Source organism: Podarcis gaigeae (genome assembly GCF_964106915.1).
Source record: "Podarcis gaigeae genome assembly, chromosome: 13".
Classification (NCBI taxonomy): Eukaryota; Metazoa; Chordata; class Lepidosauria; order Squamata; family Lacertidae; genus Podarcis; species Podarcis gaigeae.
In genome coordinates this window covers 3,014,120-3,031,138 of record NC_139689.1, presented here as the reverse complement: position 1 = coordinate 3,031,138, position 17,019 = coordinate 3,014,120, and the positions used below count along the sequence as shown (strand labels likewise).

The window sequence follows — 17,019 nt, the reverse complement described above, 5'->3', positions numbered from 1 at the left end:
GTTAGCCGCCCGGAGCCCGGTTCTTGAACCGGGAAGGGCGGGGTATAAATAAAAATTGATTATTACTATTTATTAAGGTTGACGAGGTTTGCCAAAAGGACACAGCGATAAAATTACCGGTAAAAACTGTGAGAAACGAAAACGTTCCAGAAATAGACAATGATGACAAGGTGCCCCCTTTCTTTGCGAAATAGTTATGTTTATTTACTTTGGAAGAGGCCGAGCGGCCTGGCAAACTCCGTGGCCTCCATGCTGGGCGCTCTCTGTCCCAGCGACTCAGCTGTTCATCTCACAAACCCAGTTGTAGCGGCGGTTACAGTTCTCGTTGCTCCACAGCCCATCGCGGTAGAGATGGGCACAGTGGGCCGGGTTGTACGGCATTTCGACGGAAAAGGTATTCGGTTCCCCAAGCCGCCAGTCTCTGCAATGAGAGCGAGAGTGTGATAGGAATTTTGAGGTCTTAGATATATGGTAACGTTCATAAGCGTACCAACCAAGCACCTACATAGATCAGCACAGGAAGACCGACCTGGAACCATTTTGATTCCCAAACTGAGCAAATGTTTTCTCAGCAAGGTCAAAGTGGGAAACCTCCCCATTGTCTCTTTCCTCACAAATCCTGTCTTAAGGGCACATTTAAGATATGAATAGGGTGTGAGCCTGTGACCTGGCCCAGGAACTAAGTATTTATCATTACAAAAGACTGGCCAGGCAATCCAATCAAGTGACCATTAACAGGTAACCTGGCAGACAGGAGGTAAACAAAGCACTCAGATTTCTGCTGTAGACCTCCTTTTCTGTAGACCTCTTTTTCTCCCAGTAGTGGTTTTCCCAGTAGTGATGTATGGAAGTGAGAGCTGGACCATCAAGAAGGCTGATCGCCAAAGAATGGATGCTTTTGAATTCTGGTGCTGGAGGAGACTCTTGAGAGTCCCATGGACTGCAAGAAGATCAAACCTCTCCATTCTGAAGGAAATCAGCCCTGAGTGCTCACTGGAAGGACGGATCCTGAAGCTGAGGCTCCAATACTTTGGCCCCCTCATGAGCAGAGAAGACTCCCTGGAAAAGACCCTGTTGTTGGGAAAGATGGAGGGCCCAAGGAGAAGGGGACGACGGAGGACGAGATGGTGGGACAGTGTTCTCGAAGCTACCAGCATGAGTTTGACCAAACTGCGGGAGGCAGTGGGAGACAGGAGGGCCTGGCGTGCTCTGGTCCAGGGGGTCACGAAGAGGCGGACATGACTAAACAACTAAACAACAACATCTGAGGGATGGTCTTAGGTTACACCCCTTCTGTGATGTATGTATGATGTTTCTGGGGGTAGTCTTGATCTACAGGGTGGCAATTTCAAAACTCTTTATAAGGCCTTGTGCACCATTTTTCTGGGTTCCTCCCCCTTTCCTGCGTGTGAGGGGAGACCCTGTTGCAACAGATCAATAAAGATCAGGCTTACTAGCTGCTTTGCTTCTCAATATTCTCTGGTTAGCCTCTGTTATCTTCTCCTACCAATAGGGAACCTATGTAAGGACTCTATATGGGCTCTTGGATACCCCGTAAGGGAAAAGGGCAATTTTGGTTTACAACAAGAGGAAGGAAAGAAAAATGGCAGCCCGAGCAAAACCGTTATGTGCCTTGAATGCTCCTGCGAAGGTTCAGATCAGATCAGAGAGCCACATACAACAAAAAATAATATTTAGAATATACTGGACCCCATTAAAGGTAAAGGTAAAGGGACCCCTGACCGTTAGGTCCAGTCCTGGCCGACTCTGGGGTTGCGGCGCTCATTTCGCTTTATTGGCCGAGGGAGCCGGCATACAGCTTCCGGGTCATGTGGCCAGCAGGACTAAGCTGCTTCTGGCGAACCAGAGCAGCGCACAGAAACGCCGTTTACCTTCCCGCCGGAGCAGTACCTATTTATCTACTTGCACTTTGACACGCTTTCGAACTGCTAGGTTGGCAGGAGCAGGGACCGAGCAACGGGAGCTCACCCCGTCGCGGGGATTCGAACCACCGACTTTCTGATCGGCAAGCCCTAGGCTCTGTAGTTTAGACCCCAGCGCCAACCGCGTCACCTGGACCCCATTACATTTGTTTTAAAGAAGGGCTATCTAAGGTATCGAACGGCTGGAGTTGCAATAGGGATAATGCTTCTCTAAAACATATGTTTTTTTCATTGCCCTATACTGAAAGATTTTTGGCAGAAGGTAACTGAAACCATCAACAGGACTGTATGGAACAACCTCGCATTTACAGAGCGAAATATCCTCTTGAATTATATACCCAGCACATGGAACCTCACAAAAGGGCAATGCGAGTGGACACCAGGTGGGCAGGGGGTCAAACTCACATTCTGCGGATGGTATAGCCCGTCCCGTCCACCCATTTCCAGACGCCGCTAGCCATGGTCAAGCCGATCCAAGTGTTACGGGGCTTCGTGAGCTGGGCCACAAATTGCTGGAGAGAGAGAGAGGGCAGAAGAAAAAGTGGTGTCACCGGGGGCAGATCGCAGTTTTAGTTGGTGTTATTAATTGCATTTCTTAGGGCTCATCCATAGTTCCTTTTGCGCTTTGCAGGAAAACCCCGTGTGATTTAGCGTTGGATTGGAACAAACGTCCGTTGCATTTTCCACGGTTTGCTGTTTGTCCCAACGCAGCTGTAATTATCTATCTATATCTATCTATCTATCTATCTATCAATCTATCATCTATCTATATCTATCTATCTATCTATCTATCTATCTATCTATCTATCTATCTATCTATCTATCTATCTCTATCTATCTATCATCTATCTATCGATCTATCGATCTATCGATCTATCGATCTATCGATCTATCGATCTATCGATCTATCTATCTATCTATCTATCTATCTAATCTATTTGTTTATCTATCTATCTATCTTACGGTCCAGAGACCCAACAAATCATTACAAAGCAATGCACAATTCAGACATGATTTCTTATTTATACCCCGCCCATCTGGCTGGGTTTCCCCAGCCACTCTGGGCGGTTCCCCACAGAAAACACAATAAATTTTCCAACATTAATATACACAATAAAATTTCCTTCAGACGTCTTCTAAAAGTCAGCTACAGTGGTACCTCAAGATGTGAACGGAATCCGTTCCGCAGCCCCGTTCGCATCTAGAAGCAAACGTAACCCGTGTCCGCGCGTCTGTGCGTGTCACATTTCGGCGCTTCTGTGCATGCGAGCGACGTCATTTTGAGTGTCTGCGCATGTGTAAGCGGCGAAAGCCGGAAGTGACGCGCTCCGTTCCTTCCGGGTTGCTGCAGAGCGCAACTCGAACGCGCTCGTCCCGAAGCACATTCAACCCGAGGTATGACTGTAGTTGTTTATTTCCTTGATATCTGACAGGAGGGCGTTCGACAGGGTGGGCACCACCATCGATAAGGCCCTCAGCCTGGTTCCCTGTAACCTCACTTCTCGCAGGGAGTGAACCGCCAGAAGGCCCTCAGAGCTGGACCTCAGTGTCCGGGCAGAACGATGGGGGTGGAGACACTCCTTCAGGTCTACTGGCCCTTTGATGCCATTTAGGGCTTTCAAGGTCAGCCCCAACACTGTGAATTGTGCTCAGAAACATACTGGGAGCCAGTGTAGGTCTTTCAAGACCGGTGTTATGTGGTCCCGGCGGCCGCTCCCAGTCCCCAGTCCGGCTGCCACATTCTGGATTAGTTGCAGTTTCCGGGTCACCTTCAAAGGTGTTTCTCCTGCCTAGAGTTCCCTGCATCGCTCGGGCCAACTTACCTGCTCCAGGTAGCTGGTGATGATCACCAGGTGAGCATCTTTATCTTCGCAGTCCAGCTTGGCTTCGTCCCAAGACTTGTCCGTTTTGGAGAGCCAGTAGCAGCTGCGACTAAACGGGAGCCAACCTTTGAGGCAGCAGTGGCTTCCCACTTTTGGGGGGAGGGGGGGTAAAGAATGAAAGAGAGGTCAAACTCTGATCCACGCTGCCTTACGAAAAAGAGTCGGCTTCCCAATGTTTAGTCGGAATCTCCTTTCTTGTCACTTGAAGCCACGGGTTCGAGTCTTGCCCTCTGGAGCAGGAGAAAACAAGCTCGCTCCATGGGGCAGACCTTGAGATAATGGAAGATGGCTCTCATATCTCCTCTCAGTCTCCTCTTTTCCGGGCTAAACACACCCAGCTCCCTCGACCGTTCCTCATAAAGCTTGTTTTCCAAACCAGTGGTCACCTTGGTTGCCCTACTCTGCACACCTTCCAGCTTGTCCATCTCCTCTTTAAAATAGGGTGCCCAGAACCGGACAGAGAACGAGGCCATTTGGAGTATTTGAAAGACGGGTCCCCCAATATATGCTCTAATCCACCGAAGAAGCCACTTCCCATTATTATTATTATTATTATTATTATTATTATTATTATTATTATTTCGTACCGCCCTTCATCCAAGGATCACAGGGCAATTTGCAAGATAAAAACACCGAAATGCACACCTGATGACTTGGAGACGCTGAGAATAATAATAATAATTTATTATTTATACCCCACATCTGGCTGAGTTTCCCCAGCTACTCTGGGCAGTTCCCAATCAAGTATTAAAAACAATACAGCGTTAAATATTAAAAACTTCCCTGAACAGGGCTGCCTTCAGGTGTCTTTTAAAGATAGGATAGCTGCTTATTTCCTTCACATCAGAAAGGAGGGTATTCCACAGGGTGGGTGCCACCACCGAGAAGGCCCTGTGCCTGGTTCCCTGTAACCTCACTTCTCACAATGAGGGAACCGCGAGAAGGCCCTCGGCGCTGGACCTCAGTGTCCGGCTGAACGATGGGGGTGGAGACGCTCCTTCAGGTCTACTGGGCCTTTGAGGCCGTTTAGGGCTTTAGAGGTCAGCACCAACATTTTGAATTGTGCTAGGAAATGTACTGGGAGCCAATGTATTTCTTTCAGGACCGGTGTTATGTGGTCTCAACGGCCGCTCCCAGTCCCCAGTCTGGCTTCCGCATTCTGGATTAGTTGCAGTTTCCAGGTCACCTTCAAAGGTAGCCCCACATAGAGCGCATTGAAGTCCAAGCGGGAGATAACCAAAGCATGCACCACTCTGGCGAGACAGTCTGCAGGCAGGAAGGGTCTCATCCTGTGTCTCAGATGGAGCTGGTAGACAGCTGCCCTGGACACAGAACTGACCTGCGCCTCCATGGACAGCGGTGAGTCCAGAATGACTCCCAGGCTGCACACCTGGTCCTTCAGGGGCACAGCTGCCCCATTCAGGACCAGGGAATTATTGCAAGAGCCACCTTTCCACAGTTATGCACCCCCCTTTTCCAGACAGACGCTTGAGCGCTGCTCCCTGATTCATTCCTGACCTGTCTTGTTGCTTTTAATGCTCTCCACTTCGCAGTTCTGGGTCCGCACGCTGGTCCGCAGTTTAGAGATCTGTTCCTGGAACTGGGTCTTCACTGGATGAGGCCAAAGGGAAATGAGGGTCATTCAGTATGATTTTCCTTGAGCCCCCCCCCCAATGAATTTTCAGGGACTGAACGTTTTCTACTCAAAGGGCTTTGAAATGGGCTAGGCTGTTTCTATTACCTGTATTTTAAAGATTTGTTTTCTCACATGGTTTTAATTTGTTATGGCTTAATTGCTTTTTAACATAGCTGCCAACTTTTCCCCTTTTTTGCGAGGAATCCTATTCGGAATAAGGGAATTTCCCTTTAAAAAAGGGAAATGTTGACAGCTATGCTTTTTCACAGCTATGTGAAAAAAGGCAAATGTTGACAGCTATGCTTATGTGTTTTTAGCTTTTCGTATTCCTTATAGTTTTTGTAGGCAATAACTACCTCGGGCACAGGAAAATGAGTAGCAGCAGTAGTAAGGTAAAGGTAAAGGGAGCCCTGACCATTAGGTCCAGTCGTGGCTGACTCTGGGGTTGCGGCGCTCGTCTCGCTTTACTGGCCGAGGGAGCTGGCGTACAACACCTGGGGGGTGGTCTTAGGTTACACCCCTTCTGTGATGTATGTATGATGTTTCTCGGGGTGGTCTTGATCTACAGAGTGGCAATTTCAAAAGTCATTATAAGGCCTTGTGCGCCATTTTTCTGGGTTCCTCCCCCTTTCCTGCGTGTGAGGGGAGACCCTGTTGCAACAGAGCAATAAAGATCAAGCTTACTAGCTGCTTTGCTTCTCAATATTCTCTGCTTGGCCTCTGTTATCTTCTCCTACCAATAGGGAACCTATGTAAGGACTCTATATGGGCTCTTGGATACCCCGTAAGGGAAAAGGGCAATTTTTGTTTACAATAAGAGGAAGGAAAGAAAAATGGCAGCCCGAGCAAAACCGTTGTGTGCCTTGAATGCTCCTGCGAAGGTTCAGATCAGATCAGAGAGCCACATACAACAAAAAATAATATTTGGAATATACTGGACCCCTGGACGGGTAAAGGTAAAGGAACCCCTGACTGTTAGGTGCAGTCGTGGCTGACTCTGGGGTTGCGGCGCTCATCTCGCTTTATTGGCCGAGAGAGCCAGCGTACAGCTTCCGGGTCATGTGGCCAGCAGGACTAAGCCGCTTCTGGCGAACCAGAGCAGCACACGGAAATGCCGTTTACCTTCCCACCGGAGTGGTACCTCTTTATCTACTTGCACTTTGAGGTGCTTTCGAACTGCTAGGTTGGCAGGAGCAGGGACTGAGCAACGGGAGCTCACCCTGTCGCGGGGATTCGAACCGCTGACCTTCATGATCGGCAAGCCCTAGGCTCTGTGGTTTAGCCCACAGTGCCACCCGCATCCCTAGTAGTAGTAGTGTACTGCCCTATATCCTCAGGTTTCAGGGCAGTTTGGAGCATAAAATCACAATATAAAATCACAAAACGCATAATCAAATTGAAAATGAAAATAATCCATAATGAATTGGAAAAAAAGTATGTCATCCCCCACTAAAAAAACCAGTCTCCTCTTCGTTGGGAAATAATTCAGACGGAAATTCCCAGGTGTCAAAAAATGTTATTTATGTATGTCACTACTGCACCCCATGTTTTGGTAGCCCAAAAATGGAAAACGAGTGAGGTCCCAACTAAAAGAACTTAAAACTGATGGAATATGTGCAGCTTATGAACCTAACATATAGAATATCTGAAGAAGTGTGCATGCACACGAAAGCTCATACCAATAACTAACTTAGTTGGTCTTTAAGGTGCTACTGGAAGGAATTTTTTTATTTTGTTATTTTATTTATTTTGTTTTGTTTTGAATATAGAATAAGAGAACAAGAAGAACATACATTTAAAGACGATTAGAAAATGTTTATTGAATATATGGGGGGGCACTGTTTACACTTGAAAACATTAGCAGCATTAATATAAATTCAGCAGTGTAAATATGTTTTGATGGATGTTAATAATGGAATACTGAATGGTTTAGTAAAATATACAAGGATTTATGATATGCAAAATGAGCCATGGAAAGAAAAGAAGGGAAATCACCGATATTTTAAGGTTGCTTAAATGAGCATTCTAAATTGTGAAACAGAAAAGTTAATAAAAATTATATATATTAAAAAGAAAATGGAAACAACCCAATAACACACACACACACCCATTTTAAAAGGGCATTGGGTATCAATTACCCGTATTTTTTGCTCTATAAGACGCACCAGACCACAAGACGCACCTAGTTTTTGGAGGAGGAAAACAAGAAAAAAAATATTCTGAATCCCAGAAGCCAGAACAGCAAGAGGGATCGCTGCGCAGTGAAAGCAGCAATCCCTCTTGCTGTTCTGGCTTCTGGGATAGCTGCGCAGCCTGCATTCGCTCCATAAGACGCACACACATTTTCCCTTACTTTTTAGGAGAGAAAAAGTGAGTCTTATAGAGCAAAAAAAACGGTAACCAAAGGCTTGGTTGAAGAGGAACCTTTTTGCCTAGCACCTACAGTTGTATAATGAAGGGGTATCATTATTAGAAAGGGACGCGGGTGGCGCTGTGGGTTAAACTACAGAGCTTAGGACTTGCCGATCAGAAGGTCGGCGGTTCAAATCCCCGCCACGGGTTGAGCTCCCGTTGCTCGGACCGTGCTCCTGCCAACCTAGCAGTTCGAGAGCACGTCAAAGTGCAAGTAGATAAATAGGTCCCGCTCCGGCAGGAAGGTAAACGGCGTTTCCGTGCGCTGCTCTGGTTCGCCAGAAGCGGCTTAGTCCTGCTGGCCACATGACCCGGAAGCTGTACGCCGGCTCCCTCGGCCAGTAAAGCGAGATGAGCGCCGCAACCCCAGAGTCGGCCACGACTGGACCTAATGGTTAGGGGTCCCTTTACCTTATCATTATTAGAAATAATAATAGCAGCAACAAAATAGTTACTAACCTAAATTAATAACTAAAAAGTATAGCTTGGCCAAATCCAGGTGCAACCATCACCTCCCCTCACACAGGGGGGGAAACCCCCCCACATCTGTCTCACAGCTGCTTCTGCGTGGACGCACCTTCCTTCGCCTCCTCGGTCAGGTTTTGCACCATATGTTCAATTTTCACCAGTTGCTTCAAATCTTCTGCCTCTGGAACCAGCAGAAAGAGGTAAGGTTGAAGGAAATGGTTTGGGGATGTTGCAGGAATTTATGTACAGGTTGGGGGGGGTGTTTCCCCTCCAGCAGATATCATGCACATGCAGCCCACTACCAAAATCAGCACTTTTGCGACTTTTGTGATTTGTCCCCACAAAACACCCCATCACAGTTTCTTCCTATCTATTCAAAGGGCCTTTGCTGCACGATACCAAATGTCACAATTCACTGATCAATGGATCTCTGTACTGACTCACTGGGAAAACTTCAGAAATTCATATAGACAGGTGAGCTCAGCTCCTCAGCAGCCCCTCTGCCTGAGTGATTATTCCTGGCATCCTGATACCTGAGTGCCAGACAGGTAGCCATGCCAGAAATAACAAACCCAGATGAAGACAAAAGGGTGGGATGAACTTGGCTGGGAAACAGGGAAATGTAAATATCTCTTTTGTTACACTTGATGGGTGTTTGGTGGAGGGCAAGGAGAACCATGGGGCAGGGTCCAGGATGCTCAGATTACGGCCACCAGACCTCCCCTTTCATGATGTAGTTTGGGGGGGTGTAACATGGGGATTAGGTAAAGGTAAAGGGACCCCTGACCATTAGGTCTTGCCAATCAGAAGGTCAGCGGTTCAAATCCCCGCCACGGGGTGAGCTCCCGTTGCTCAGTCTCTGCTCCGGCCAACCTAGCAGTTCAAAAGCACATCAAAGTGCAAGTAGATAAATAGGTACCACTCCGTCGGGAAGGTAAACGGCATTTCCGTGCGCTGCTCTGGTTCGCCAGAAGCGGCTTAGTCCTGCTGGCCACATGACCTGGAAGCTGTACACCGGCTCCCTCGGCCAGTAAAGCGAGATGAGCGCCGCAACCCCAGAGTCAGCCACAACTGGACCTAATGGTCAGGGGTCCCTTTACCTTTACCTTACACTTGGGAAGAAGATCTGCTTCCTGGACTCACCCTTCTTTTTCAGAGCGGTGATCTCCGCTGAGACCGTGTGGTTGATGCTTTTCAAAGTCTCCTCCATCCCTTTCAGTTCGCCGACAGATTTCCGACCTGGGGAGAGGGAGCAAAGTTCGAAACACCCATTCTTCTATGGGCGTTTTGCTTTTTAAAAATATTTTTAGTTAATTTTTCATTAATAAGAATCCAATATCTTCTGAGAAGGGGTGGTAGATTAATTTAATAAACCCACCAATCGAAGCAGCCGAGGGGGCACAGGTGGGGGGTGTCAGTCGATCTGAAAGGTAGACTGGTCCTAAATGGTTGCGTTCTTTTTTTTTAACATATTTTTTATTAAATTTTTCCATATTTCATTTAATTCAGTATACATATTCACAACTTATATTATTTGCTCAAAGTGAGCTTTGACTTCCTTCTGTCTCTCTTTCTGACATCCCTGTAGTCTATAACATATCTTTCGCATTCCCATAATCACTTCTTTATCCTATAAATCACCTTAAAAGATCACATTCTTATTTATAAATCAGCATCTTCAGTTCACATTACAAAACATTTCACGTTAATGCTACAAACGTTTTTAAATGAGTACAATTTTCTTTCAGGTAATGAATAAATTTGCTCCAGTCCGTTTGATATTTTTCTTCCTAATTCTCCCCCTCAGCTTCGCCAACTCCACACATTCTACCATTTTTATTCACCAGTCTTCCAGTGTGGGAGTTCTTGCTGCTTCCACCATTGAGCCAGGAGGATTTTCGCTGCCGTTGTGGCATACATAAATAGATTTACATCTTTTTTATAAATTTCTCCATCAATTAGCCCTAGTAAGAATGCCTCTGGTTTTTTTTGCTGAAATTATATTTTAGTATCTTTTTTAATTCATTGTAGATAATATCCCAGAAAGCCTTAACCTTAGCACAGGACCACCACATATGTAGAAAGTTCCCTTCCTTCACCTTAAATTTCCAACATAATTTGACCTGACACCTAAACGGTTGCGTTCTTCTGAGTTCGCCACCCCACAATCGCAGACCCCACATCCTGGCTGTCGAACGGGGGGTCCCCCTTTTCGGGGGACTCCCCTCTTTGCTAGGGTAACGGGTGGCGCTGTGGGTTAAACCACAGAGCCTAGGACTTGCCGATCAGAAGGTCGGCGGTTCGAATCCCCGCAATGACGGGGTGAGCTCCCGTTGCTTGGTCCCTGCTCCTGCCAACCTAACAGTTCGAAAGCCCGTCAAAGTGCAAGTAGATAAATAGGTACCGCCCCGGCGGGAAGGTAAACGGCATTTCCGTGCACTGCTCTGGTTTGCCAGAAGCGGCTTAGTCCTGCTGGCCACATGACCCAGAAGCTGGACGCTGGCTCCCTCGGCCAATAAAGTGAGATGAGCGCCGCAACCCCAGAATCAGCCACGACTGGACCTAATGGTCAGGGGTCCCTTTACCTTTACCCCTCTTTGCCACACCTGCACCCGAGGAGCCGGACATCTCACCAGCCGAGCCACTCACCCGTTAAGCCGAACACGGCGACGGCAATGGTGAAGACGCAGACGAGTCCCAGCAGGATGAACACCAGGCGGTGTCCAGGGCAGACTTGGCGTCCCCAGGAGTCCGAGTGGCGCAGGCCAAATTCTGCAGGGATAAAGAAACCTCTTCAGCCTATTCCTGCCTTCCTGCCTTGCCCACTTACAGTGCTGGAGGAGACTCTTGAGAGTCCCATGGACTGCAAGAAGATCAAACCTCTCCATTCTGAAGGAAATCTGCCCTGAGTGCTCACTGGAAGGACAGATCCTGAAGCTGAGGCTCCAAGACTTTGGCCACCTCATGAGAAGAGAAGACTCCCTGGAAAAGACCCTGATGTTGGGGAAGATGGAGGGCGCAAGGAGAAGGGGACGACGGAGGACGAGATGGTTGGACAGTGTTCTCAAAGAGACCAGCATGAGTTTGGCCAAACTGTGGGAGGCAGTGGAAGACAGGAGTGCCTGGCATGATCTGGTCCAGGGGGTCACGAATAGGCGGAACCGACTAAATGACTAAACAACAACAAAGAACATAGGTTGGCAAACTAAGTCCCGGGGGCCAGATCCGGCCCAATCGCCTTCTCAACCCAGCCTGCGTATGGTCTGGGAATCAGTGTGTTTCTACATGAGTAGAATGTGTCCTTTTATTGAAAATGCATCTCTGGGTTATTGTGGGGCATAGGAATTTGTTCATTTCCCCTGCAAAAAAATATAGTCCGGCTCCCCACAAGGTCTGAGGGACGGTGAAATCTTCAATTGTTTTTAAATGTCGGTGTTGTTTTTATATACGAAATTGGTTTATAGATCGAACTGTTTTTCTTTTTTTATATTAACCTGTAATAAATATATATTTGTGTGTGTGTGTGTGTGTGTGTGTGTGTGTGTGTGTGTGTGTGTTGTTTTTGCACCTGTTTTGGGGTTGCATCCACTTTCTAAACTACTCCTGGGTATGTTTTCCTGGATAAGAATATTTTTCGCAGGCGCCAATCAAGTTCCCACCTGATATCAATTGGCAGGGAGTTCCAAAGGTGCCGCCACATAAAAAGAGATTGATTTCTTACAGAAGTGGAATGGGTTTTTATGTGGCACCGTCACCTGGGCGCATACGGGGTAAGAAATATGGCGAAATACACAAGATGAGGGTTTGCAAAAGACAGAGAAACAGGATGGACAGAGAAACGTACCTCCACTGCTCTGATCCTCCTCCTTGTCCTCCATATTTGAGGATCTAGTGTCTTGGCGACGCTTGATCACTTTGGGTCAGAGAGGGCATGAAAAACCTGGAACCAGAAGGATGGGACTTTGAAGGCAAAAATCCTGCCCCCTGCAACATAAATCTTGTCTACGCCCATGCTTTCAAAGTAAAAGTAGTGGATTTCTCTGAGTAACAAACCAACCAACTTCAAAGTCAATAGATTCCACAAGTCCAGCTCCCTCCCAGTTGATTTAGGCCAGATATTGACACGGCAAAGTCCAAATCGCCGCCTTCAAATTCTGCGTCATCAGACACACAGGTTTAAAATACGCAGATTAATAAACACACCCTCAATCATTAACACAGGCTCTCTCTAAAAACGTACGAAATACAACAGGCGCCGGGCTCTGGGCGGTGGTTTTACGCACCAAAAGGAAAAGCAGGGTGTTAATTGCAGCAGCCATCAGATTAAATGTATTTCACTGAAATTAGTTTCCAAATAGGCTGCGATTCAAAAGAGTTAGCAACCACAATCCATTTTAATTTTTTGCATTATTCCAGCCGGAACAACCATGGGGTCTCAGTTTGACATGAATTTTGGCTTACTTACATTAACCTGGAGCTAAGATTTAAGTGAAAACATTGCCTACAGATGACTACAATTGTTTGATATCGACGCACTGAAATTTCCAAATGAGGGGGGGAAACTGATTTAATGCCGAACCCTAGAGTTGGCGAAGACACCTCAAAATTCAACACTCAAAATTATTGCTCTATAGAGAAAACAAAACTGAGCTACAGAATATTTCCTGGTGGTGGGAAAAACACACAAAACAGACTGCAATCTGAATGCTCCTGTTTGATTTTCCAGTATGGCCAAATGGATTGGTTTCAGAGCCAGATATTTTTCACCCTGCTAGGAGTCGTCTAGAACGTAAGAGCATGAGAAGAGCTCTGCAGGATCAGGCCCGTGGCCCATCGAGTCCAGGATCCTGTTCTCCCAGTGGCCAACTGGCTGCCCATCGTAGGAAACCCGCGACCAGGATTCGAACACAGGACCCGTTCTCCCCTCTTGTGGTTCGATTCGGAAGCCTTGGAGGCAGGGCACAGGCATTCTGCCTAGTAGCCACCAATAGCCCTCTCCATTGATTCTCTTTTAAAGCCGTCACTGCCTCCAGTGGCAGGGAGTTCCACAGTCCAACTCTGCGCTGAATCTGCAACGTTCAGCTCCCTCAAATGCCCATGCATATCAATGTTATACAGACCTCTTCTCACGTCCCCTTTTGATCGCCTTTTTCTCCAAACTCAGAAGTCCCAAACGCTGTGACTTTTCCTTACTCGGAGGTCGCTCCTCAGCTCCCCCAACACTTCCCTTTCAGAAAAACCCACAAGATAAATTCTTGAGCCGGACGCATGTGGGGGCGGGAACACAGTGATCTGTTTGTCCCGAGTGCGTCCAGATTTTTGGAACCAATCGTGTTTCTATGGCTCCGGCAAATGGATCATTATCTCCTCAAAAGGACTGACAGGCAGCCCTTTTGGATTGGCTCCCAAAGGGAGTTGAAGCGTCGAGCCGAAAGGGACCCAGGGGTCATCTAGCCCAACCCCGTGCTGCTGCAGGATTTTTCCCAGACAGACACGGGTTCAACGAGGGAGGGCCAATTTATTTACTGCACAGGGCTCCAGTGAGATAAATCTGAAAAAGGCTGGAAGCCTCGATTTAGACGCTGGGGGCTGCTTTTATAGTGAAAGACTATAAAACGTCCTACAGGGTTATTTCAGAAATGAGGAACCTCCATCAGGCAGGCAAAAATAAAAAAGCGGAACTATACTCATGCAGGCAAGAGAAACAGAACTTTTTAAGCTTCCCTTCCTGTCCTGTGTGCCCCAAACTGTGAGCACGTGAAGATTTCTCGTTGAAACTGCTGATCTGTGCAAGTTTAAAAACAGACACTACAGTGGTACCTCCGTTTACGAACTTAATCCATTCCGGGTGTACCTTCTTAAACTGAAACTGTTCTTAAACCGAGGGGCGCTTTTCCTAATGAGGTGCCCTTCCAAAGATCGGATTCCGTTCTTAGACCGAGGTAAAGTTCACAAACCGGGACACTGTTTCCGGAGTTTGTAAACCGTACTGTTCTTAAAACCAAGGTGCCACTGTAGTTAGCTCACCCCATCTGAAAGTGTGTCAGGCTTCTTGCCATAGTTGGCTTATTATACAGTGGTACCTTGGGTTAGGGACGCAGGTGGCACTGTGGGTTAAAGCACAGAGCCTAGGACTCACCAATCAGAATGTCGGCGGTTCGAATCCCCGCGACAGGGTGAGCTCCCGTTGCTCAGTCCCTGCTCCTGCCAACCTAGCAGTTTGAAAGCACGTCAAAAGTGCAAGTAGATAAATAGGTACCGCTCTGGCGGGAAGGTAAACGGCGTTTCCGTGCACTGCTCTGGTTTGCCAGAAGCGGCTTAGTCCTGCTGTCTACATGACCCAGAAGCTGTACACCGGATCCCTCGGCCAGTAAAGCGAGGTGAGCACCGCAACCCCAGAGTCCGCCGCAACTGGACCTAATGGTCAGGGGTCCTTTACCTCGGGTTAAGAACTTCCGGAGGTCCGTTCTTAACCTGAAACTGTTCTTAACCTGAAGCACCACTTTAGCTAATGGAGCCTCCCGCTGCCGCTGGAGAACGATTTCTGTTCTCATCCTGAAGCAAAGTTCTTAACCCGAAGTACTATTTGTGGGTTAGCGGAGTCTGTAACCTGAAGCGTATATAACCTGCAGCGTCTGTAACCCGAGGTACCACTGTAACACAAACATCCTGTCTCCGTCACTTCCTACTCTGTGGAGTCAAAACATACCTGGAAGACAAAAATCCCATGACTGCAATCACGGAGCAGGAATTCTAACAATCTCTGCTCCGCTCCTGTTTGTACGCAAGTAGGAGTTGAGATCAGGGCTGCTCCGATAGGCAGCGTGAAGCCTCCCTTCACAGCTTAGTTTCTGGGGTCAGGGAAGGTGGAGGCAGCCCGGAAACTGCATCTGAGAGCCCCTGCACCACCGTCATATGGGGCTTCTGAGCAGCTCCTGAAGCCAGCCAGAGCCAACTGCTCCAGGCTGCTGAGACTGCCACTGCTGTGTTTCCCGGGGAAATTAGATAAAATCCGGGGACATTCCGGGGATGGAATTTGCCCGGGGATTTATTTGCAAATCCGGTGATTGTCCCCAGGAAACAGGGACATCTGGTAACCCTAGGGTAGAGGATCTACAGGCCAGAGGGGCAATAATAATAATAATAATAATAATAATAATAATAATAATAATAATAATTTATTTGTACTAATTTCCCCCAGCCACTCTGGGTGGCTTCCAACAAAGATTAAAAACACATTAAAATACCTTCTTTACCTGTTTTTCTGTCTCTCTATGGGCCCGTTTGCTGTTGCCCTTCCCCACAGAGACTTTCGCTATGGACTCCTCGCCCCCAATCTTTGAACTGTCAACATCGCTCATCTGCCATGCCCAAATTTAGAGCTTTCCGGCTGCGGGGAAGGGAGAAATCCTTTCACTGGCTCCAACCTAAGCAGCCCGGGACCCTGGGCCACAATACACAGGCCAACTTAAGCATGGCTAATAATGTTCTAACAACATGTATAGCCTGTATTGTTTCACCATTCTTGAATAAAGAACATATGGTGGAGATACAACTAAAAAAAAAATCAATATTGTATGAACAAAATTAGAGAAGGTAGTCAATCAATATAACTGAGGCAAACGAGCCTTTCATTAGCCCCAATCCTGCAATAGTGTAGCACCCTGCTTGTGGTTAATGCTTAGCTGGAATGAAATATTCAACGCAGCAATAGAGAAATTAAAATAATAATTTATTTGTCAGACAAATAAATGAGAGGCACAGTGGTATATGGTTACCAAGCTCTGGCCTGGCCTCCTGCCATTCTGGCCAGCACTTATATTTCCTTAATCCAGCCCCCTTGCTCCTCCTTTGGCTGCCTCTGTCCAATCAGCCTGGTTGAAATTCCTATTGGCTGTTTGCTAGAACCAATCACAAAAGATACACCCATTTCCTTCTGTCCTTTTATGGAACACAAAGAGCTATATATAAATGACAAATAAGTAGTAATATATCTTACATGTGTCTCAACAAGGAATCTTAATTACCAGCTCACCTCTTGCCCTCCTTGCCCTATTGCCTTCCAAAACAGATGGTTAATCTTGAATTTTTATCTTCAACAGATGTCAAGGATCTTGAGTTCACATCAACATTGAAAGATCTCCTTCATTTGAAGGTTTCTAAACAAAAAGCCTGACAACTATATATCAGGAGTGCTCTATGGCGTCTCCTGTCTGGCAGGGGGCTAGGCTGGTGGCTGACTTAATTTCAGGATAGTTAAAACTCTTACAACTATATGAAATAAGAATCTAGCATTTCTTAAATCCTTTGCATAATTACATTTAAGCCAATATATTTAATACATTATCATAGGTAGCCTTTTAAAAGGAATAAGGCCTTTGTAAAGTAAAAAAGGAACTCAGTAAAAAAAACAGCTTCAAAAGAAGCCTCTTCAGTTTACACCCCTCCTTTCACCCCTCCTTTCCCATTAGCTCTTCCCAACATTTATTGCCCTTTAACTCTCTCAGTTTAAAAAAAACAAAACAGCTTTAAAAGATTTCCTTAAAATGCTCTCTTTTTCTACCAGCTAGATGCCTCTCCATTGCTCTTGGCCTTTTTAACCTTAGGAAGAAGATATGGCTCATTTTACTGGGAGGCACATGGTATCATTTTATTATTTACTCATTCCTAATTATGT

General features: G+C 46.8%; 1 protein-coding gene across 3 annotated transcripts; it reads right to left on the bottom strand.

Moving 5' to 3' along the window:
* Positions 1-178: 178 nt before the first annotated feature.
* Positions 179-15,686, bottom strand: LOC310828989 (asialoglycoprotein receptor 1-like). 3 transcript variants are annotated; one of them, XM_083707123.1, is made up of 9 exons: positions 15,599-15,686; positions 12,187-12,282; positions 10,992-11,114; positions 9,486-9,581; positions 8,452-8,523; positions 5,345-5,437; positions 3,767-3,915; positions 2,349-2,455; positions 179-421 (listed from the first exon to the last, which is right to left on the bottom strand). In XM_083707123.1, the coding sequence occupies exons 2-9, from the start codon at positions 12,218-12,220 to the stop codon at positions 277-279; spliced, it is 819 nt and encodes a 272-aa protein (XP_083563249.1). In that variant the 5' UTR covers positions 12,221-12,282; positions 15,599-15,686; the 3' UTR covers positions 179-276. The 3 variants fall into 3 exon arrangements, with proteins under 3 accessions (XP_083563249.1, XP_083563248.1, XP_083563247.1); XM_083707122.1 differs by having other exon boundaries at positions 15,590-15,655; XM_083707121.1 differs by lacking the exon at positions 15,599-15,686 and adding an exon at positions 13,463-13,949.
* Between the last annotated feature and the right edge of the window lie 1,333 nt (positions 15,687-17,019).